The sequence below is a fragment of the Quercus suber genome, unplaced genomic scaffold (genome assembly GCF_002906115.3).
Source record: "Quercus suber isolate HL8 unplaced genomic scaffold, Cork oak 2.0 scaffold_1071, whole genome shotgun sequence".
Lineage (NCBI taxonomy): Eukaryota > Viridiplantae > Streptophyta > Magnoliopsida > Fagales > Fagaceae > Quercus > Quercus suber.
This window is the reverse complement of record NW_027070477.1, coordinates 60,998-69,140: the sequence shown is the minus strand read 5'-3', so window position 1 is coordinate 69,140 and position 8,143 is coordinate 60,998. Positions and strand designations below refer to the sequence as shown.

The following is an 8,143-nucleotide window of genomic DNA, read 5'->3' as shown; positions in this document are numbered from 1 at the left end:
AAATACTGAAAACATTTCTTTCTCTTTCCTTTTCTATCTCCAAACCCTAGCTCACTCTCTCATTCAATCTCTAATTATGATTCAAACTCAATAAGGCAACTAAAAGCCTCAGAGATAAATAAGGCAATCATTTCAAATATTATATACTCAAATACTTTCTAAACTTTAAGTCAATAGCTACTTAGTATTCAATTCATTTAAGTTTAAAGGTAGTTTTAATATAATTAAGGGGATTGATTCATTTTTAATTGGAAACATCAAATGTCAAGTCAATCAAACCCTAATTAATTAAATCTCTTTGAGCCTTAAAAGATGCAAGCTATTAGGGTATGTTTGGTACACTGAATGAGGATTATAATAAGAATTGTAATCTTTATTACTAGTAATAAAATGTGTTGTAATGTAATAATTAAACATATTCATTAGTTTGGTTGTACTTATAATATTAGACTGAAACTAAACATTTATTTTAGGAAATATCTTACTCATACAATTATATCTCCTTAAAAATTGTTATTTTTAAATTTAAGAGAGATATATACTATTTTTTTATGATTTTTTATTTTTATAATTATTAGATGTATATGAAAATTTTGTTTATTTGGAAATATATTAAGTATAAAAATTATTGCACTTACTAAGGAATAACTAATACCGTCTTTTAAAGAGGAATAGTTAATTCCTCATTTTAGAGAATAACTATTCATAAGAAATGACTATTCTTTGTAATAAAAACATAACGAAACTAAAGAATAACTAAACTATAGGAATAACTATTACATTACAACGTCTATTACAGTCTACCAAACATGCTCTTAATATCAAATCAAAACAATTCAAGTCTAATAAAAGGAAAATACATATCAATTAATGAATATTCTACTTCAATTAATAATCTTTACTAATAAGACTTAAATACACTTTGGAGTAAGATTCGCAACTCTGTTCGGTACCCATATGCGCATACCCGCATATATGCATGATTGGGTATGCATATGCACATGCTTGTTCTATCATGTTGTTTTCCATGCCATGCCTTATTTCTTTGAGTTCATTATTAGGAATCAGTTTCTTTTCCATGACTATCTCTTTGCTTTCATACTCACATGTCTACATTGCTTTCTATATCTTGTCTCAAATGACTTGTAGACTACATCTAGGTCTAGATGCAAACGCACACTTTTAAACTTCTAAGATAAATCTACCTCTTATCCAAATCAAGCAATAATATATGAAGGCCAACTACGGTTGGGCGAGCTTGGAGTGCTTAACCTCTTCCCATCTTGTACCCTAACTATGGACCTTGTCTAGTAAAAAGACCTTCATGGAGTCATGTTTTGGTTCCTGGACCTATAACCGGTGGCGACTCATTTGCTTCTTTCTAAGAGGCACTATGTACTCCCAAGCTCACGCTCGGTTTGAGCCTAAACTGCTTCAAGGGAGATTAAGTATTGCACACCCGCCTTTGTGAGAAGGAACCGACATGTCGATAAGTTACCATACAAATGGGGATATTTAAAAAGAAAAATGATGTAGATCCTTCCAAACGCCACCACACCTATAAGTTGGCCTAGACTGAGTTGAACAGTATTATGACATTATGGTCTCCACCAACAAAACAACTACCACCTTCAAAACCATCTTTGTCTCTTTTGGAATTTTTTCTGTGTTCTTACACAAAAGGACCTGGCCATATATAGTTTGTGTTTATACATGAATTACACAAATTACGGTAGCGCTTGCATTAGTTGACTATCTAATAGATGGTAGACAAGCTTTCTATGCTGCCTTCTTTTTCCCAAACAGTAAGCTCAATGAATAAGTGTTCCCCTTCTGTGCAGCAGCTTCAACTCGATTTCCACCGATCTACAAGTTATTTTTATCAAGTACTCCATCAAATCAAAGTAAACAATACCGAAAAGTATCAAAAAATTATATCGGATTAATAAGTAAATGACTTAGCATCCAATATATTAGTAGTCCACGTGCCGTAGTAGGAGGTACAAATGGTTCTTTTTTATTTCATAAAATATAAAACAGAATGTATTGATTTAAAGGTATGGAACATACCTTGTCCATGAGCCAATAGCCAATGGTAGGCATGTACTGCACCAAATACATAACAGCAAGCACAGGCTGCACGAGATAGCCAAAAGGATTGAGATTATTAAACAAGAAAATGTCAATGGTAAGAGCAAGGCATAGTTATTTGGTTGCACATTCTAAACAAAGCAGAAGTGTATGTACTCCTACACTTTAACATAAAAAGCAAAGGCACAAGGACATTTTGGAGCATCGTATGAAGCCAGTCTTTCATGTCTTGATTAATAGTTTCAATTTTTCAAGTATATTTTATAATTGTCTGCATCGTCATATTCACAACAGTAGAGTAAATTAGAGTTGTAGAATATTATATATCGCTAGCCCATATTCTAACAAAAAGGACACCAAAAAATAAAAGGAAGAAAGAAATACAAATAGAGGAGAGTCACCTCAAAAGGAAAAGAGCACAAAATTAATAATGCTGCGTTTGGATGAAGGATTTGTAGGCAGAATTTAGGCCCACCACAGAATTTTAAACTCTTTCAATTAAAATTCCTTGTTCGGGTGTCATAAAGGGAATTCCAAATTTCATGAGAGAAATTTAGCCAGAATTTGGGACCTTCGATTTCTCTTTTCAAATTCCGCCTCTATAGGCGTTATTTCTAAAATTCTACTATTCTCTCTATTTCTTCATTCACAGAAACCAGATCTAGAAGACTAGAACCCACCATTCAAACATTCTCAATCATGCCCCTCTGTTCCACCCAATCAATGGACCCCACCAACACCTTGGTACCCAACCAAACCACAACACCCTCATGCAATAAGCCATATCTTCTTCAACACTGCCCTCTCCACAAACAGAGCTTCTAGAAGTTTCGGAGGATTGGATGATGACGCACATGAAGTTGGCCTGGATGATGACACGTACATTGCGCTTTCTTGAGATTGAGAGGCATCAGAGCGCCAAAACTAGGAGGTTGTTCTTCTTGTTATTGCTGAAGGTTAAGAGAGATGCAGCGGTTGCTGTAATGGCGTGGTGGCAGATGATTGAAATGGCGCAGTGGTGAGAGGTAAACCTTGATTGTTAATTATGCCTAAAGACAACCACCGATTACAAACAAGAAACAAAAACATAAACTGATGAACATAGGATTCAAAGAACACTTCTTTATATACTACAGTTGGTTTTGGACATATAGAATACAAGAATGAAATCTTCTTGAGTGTTCTTCAATTCTACCTGTAAGTTCCAATCTGCTGAGAAGCTTTTTCTCCCTCTCCAATCATGTTTTTTCTCCTTTACTTTGAATTCCAGCAAAAACAGAAATTTCCTGTCACTCTTCTCCTTTAGATTACAGCAAGAAAAGAAACTTTCCCTTCTCTTTAAATATCATAATTCTTCTCTTCGAGAGCAGAATATGTTGGAGAGATTTTAGTTGAGTCAGTACACCTTGTCCCTTAGAAAACTCTCTTCGACAGCAGTATATGCTGAAAAGATTTCAGCAAAAATTGATACACTTTTCTGATAGAAGTATATATTGGGAAATTTTGGCAGATTTTTAGTACTCTTTTTACCTCAAAGGCTCTCTCTCTCTTCATTTGATGTTCAGCCCTATTTATAGGTCATGGGCTGGAAGAAGTTAACCTTCTTTCCAAGCCAATCAAATTGTTATTATCCTGGTGTTTATCCTTATCCAAGTTCTTCCAGCACTGATCTATTTCAGTTAGATCAGTCTTCTTGAGTTATAAACACCTTTAAAAGCCTAACAACAAATAGGATTTTAATTCCAGAACATATGTGGAGGTTTGTGAAGCCCAATGATGGACTCATCGGGTAGCTGCAGAACCCAGCTGTGGGCTTGAAACCAGGCCAAAACCTGTTACCTCTTTGGGCCTTCTAAGGCTCATTTTAAAGCCCAATGCTGCCTCCCTGAAACTATTCCAGCCCAGGCCCTTCGGCCATTTAGGGCAGGACCTTTTTTTTTTTTTTTTTGGGATAAGTAAAGGAAATTTTATTCAAAAACTTAATAATGAGTCACCCAAGTATACAGGAAGTATACAGCAGGAGAACAAAATAATCAAATACAAAAATTACAAGCATCCATCAAATCATAGACCAAAAAAATAGAATGACTTCCTATGATAGACATCCAGTCCAATAGAGTTTTAAATCAGTTATAATCCTTTCAGAATCTTCAAAACACCGGTTATTTTTCTCCTGCCAAATGCATCACATCAAACAATGAGGGATAGCCATCCAAGTAACACCATTACGATGATGATCCTAATTTCCTTGCCAACAAGCAAGGAGCTCAACTACAGACTTTGGCATCACCTAGTGGATACCAAACAAGGTGAACTCCATAGACCACAACTCGTAAACAATAGGACAATGTAGTAAAAGATGGTTTGCCAATTCTCCATTACTTTTGCACATATAACACCAATCTAGAATCAACACCTTCTTCTTAAGTAAATTATCAATAGTCAAGATAGTTCCTAAAACTGTAGTCCAAACAAAAAAATGCAACTCTGGAAGGAAACTTTTTTTTTTTTTTTGATAGGTAATAAGAGTATTATTAAACAAAATATAAAACTAAAGTAAGCAAATACAAGGTGTTCATGATGGTGAACACAAAGAAATGCAATAAGCAAACAATCAGCATCAAACAACAAGGAAAAACTTAAAGTGCAATACTAAGAGAAGAAATAAACTCCAAGATAGTAGAACAATCCGAGAAGCCCCAACACCTAGACCAATCAAATAAAGTCTTCTAGCATAGAGCTTGTAATTGAACCAAGGATTTCTCAATATTCTCAAAAGAGCACCGATTTCTTTCCGTCCAAACAATCCACATCAAATAGCTAGGAACCATATTCCATATGTCTGAATTAAATTTTCCCAGCCAATAGCTCCAACAATACACCAAGCTTTCCACAGAGCTTGGCATGACCCATTGGATCCCAAAGATTTGGAACATATATACCTACAGTGAGTGAGCTACAGGACAATGGAGGAGATGATCCACAGTTTCCTCATTATGATGGCACATATAACACCGATTCACCAAAATGCGCCCCCTAAGCATTAGATTATCCAATGTAAGGATCTGCCCATGAACCATTGTCCACACAAAAAATGCCACCCTCTTAGGAATCCTAACTTTCCAAACACCCTTCCATTGAAAATTGGAGGCAAATGCACCCCAAATGTTATTGTAATAGGATTGAGTATCAAATTTGTCATTCCCATTGAGACACCAATGAGAAGTGTCACTCCCAACACCCTCCCATTCATGAAAATCCCTATAAAATCTCAAATTCCAAATTCTATTGTTTCAACCCTCTTGGTCGCATACTACATCAGAAATGTGAGCTTCCTTATCATTAGAACACACATAACTGAGGATAGAGCATTTTAAGTGTGTTATCTCCAACCCACTTATCATGCCAAAAAAGAATACGAGTGCCATCGCCCACCACTAGGGCCACATGTTTGGAGAAACTCTCCCATCCATCATGAATACCACGCCACAGACCACATCCATAGGCCTTTCTACATGCTTTAGTAGTCCACCCCCCTTGACCCTCTCCATATTTAGATGCAATAACCCTCCTCCAAAGATGAGTGCCTTCTCGTCCAAACCTCCATAACCATTTCCCTAACAGGGCTTCATTAAAATGCACTAACTTCTTGATCCCCAAACCACCCATTTCTAACGGTAAACACACCTTCTCCTAAGCCACCAAAGGATATTTGAAACACTCCTCTGAAGATCCCCATAAAAAATTTCTCTGAATACGCTCCAACCTATCAGCCACAACTACAGGGATGACAAATAAGGATAGATAGTACGTAGGAAGGCTAGAAAGAGTACTCTTCAACAGTGTAAGTCTACCCACCTTTGATCAATAAAGACGCTTCCAACCTGGGAGTTTCTTCTCCATCCTCTCCAAGATAGGATTCCAAACAGATGTTGTTTTGTATGGAGTACCCAATGGCATTCCCAAGTATTTCATAAGCAGACTACCCACCCTACATCGAAGTATGGTAGCCAAAGCATCTATATTTCCAACTTCCCCAACCAGAACAATCTCACTCTTCCCCACATTTACTTTCAAACCAGTAATGCTTGGAAGCAAGTCAAAGCCATCCTAATAGACAACAATTGATCTCTAGAAGCATCACAAAACAAGATGGTATCATCAACAAACAGCAAGTGTGAAATGCATACCCCTATAGAGTTAACTGGCCCCACATGAAAACCACGAAGCAGACCACACTCCTTAGTTTTCTTCAAATTCTACTTAGTACTTCCATAATTAAAAGGAAAAGAAGAGGGGACAGCGGATCACCTTGTCTCAACCCACGGGAGCTTCCATAAAAACCTATCGGAGATCCATTCACAATAATAGAGAAGCAAACAGTAGTTATGCAAGCCTTAATCCACCTCCTCCATTTCACCTCAAAACCCATCCTACCCAATAAATAGAATAATGCATCCCAATTCACATGGTCATAGGCTTTCTCAATGTCCAATTTACTAACCACACCGGGAACATGACTCTTCAATCTGCTATCTAGGCACTCGTTAGCAATGAGCATTGAATCCAAAATTTGTCTCCCACCAACAAAAGAATTTTAAGACTCAGAGATGAGACTATCAAGCACAACCCTCAATCTATTTGCCAACACCTTAGACAGCAGCTTATACACACTCCTTACCAAACTAACAGGCTGAAAATCCTTAACATCAATAGCATTATTTTTCTTGGGAATTAGAGAAAGAAACAAGGCATTTATAGACCGTTCAAACACTAAATACCTGTGAAAGTGCTCAAAAACAGCCATAACATCCACCTCCACCACACTCAACATTTTTAAAAAAAAGCCATGGTTAAGCCATTTGGCCCAAATGCTTTATCCCCCTCCATCACAATCAAAACCTAGGTAACCTCTTCTTTAGAGAACTCCCTCTCCAAAGACAACTTTTCATCCTCTCCAATGCAAGCAAAATCCAATCCATCCACCATTGGACGCCACATACTTGTCTCTGTGTAGAGATTTTGATAGAACTGAACCACCTAAGATTGTATAGCAGATCCGTCCTCATATAAGACACCATCTACCTCAATGCTTCTAATGTGATTAGCTCTTCTATCAGAATTCATTAATCTATGAAAGAACCAAGTGTTGTTATCTCCCTCCTTCACATACAGAGCACGAGACTTTTGTCTCCAAAAAGTCTCTTCTAAAGCAGCTAATGCTGCAATACCACCTTTAACCTGTGTACGACAGGATTGTTCCGCATTTGAGAGGCCCCACAGTTCCTCCTTAGCATCTAGACCCATTAATTCAGCCAGCAAACACTTCTTCCTAAATGCTAAATTTCCAAATTCCTCCTTATTCCACTTCTTGAGGTCTTCTTTAAGAGCCTTTAATTTCTGATCTAGAATGAAACTTGGGGAGCCCATAAAGCTATACCCCTCCCACCATTGTTTAACTCTCTCGACAAAACCCTCAACTTTGAGCCACATATTCTCAAACTTAAAAGCACAGTGACCCTGACCAACTCCACCAGCTTCCACCAAAAGTGAACAATGATCAGAGATAACACGAGGGAGCACCCTTGGAGACACATTACTGAAATGATCCACCCAATCCACAAAAACTAGAGTCCTGTCAATACGGGACATAGCTTGCGGCTTAGCGTCTCTAAACCAAGTGAAAGAAGCCCCATCCAATGGTAAATCCACTAGATAATTATTCTCAATAAAGACCGAGAATGCAAACATGGCTGGGCTAAAAGACTCACAACCAAGCCTCTCACATGGGTATCTAATACTATTAAAATCACCGAATAAGAGACAAGTCGTGTTCCACTTGACACTTACCCTGGACAGCTCCTCCCACAAAGCAGCCCTATGATGATCAGCATTGGAACCATATACACCAATGCAAACCCATTCAAAACCATCCAATACTCCCCTAAGAAGAACATTAACAAAGAACTAACCAACAGATACATCAATTTTCTCAACCACCAGTTTATCCCAAATCAGCAAACCCCCCCCCCCCCCCCCCCCCCCCCCCCCC

General features: G+C 37.5%; 1 protein-coding gene across 1 annotated transcript; it reads right to left on the bottom strand.

Moving 5' to 3' along the window:
* Positions 1-1,576: 1,576 nt before the first annotated feature.
* Positions 1,577-2,136, bottom strand: LOC111984857 (uncharacterized; the record flags this gene model as incomplete). The annotated part of the gene is given in 2 exon segments (XM_065769169.1): positions 1,577-1,866; positions 2,071-2,136. Coding segments are annotated over 2 exon segments (153 nt in total), but the record flags the coding sequence as incomplete, so codon positions are not given.
* Between the last annotated feature and the right edge of the window lie 6,007 nt (positions 2,137-8,143).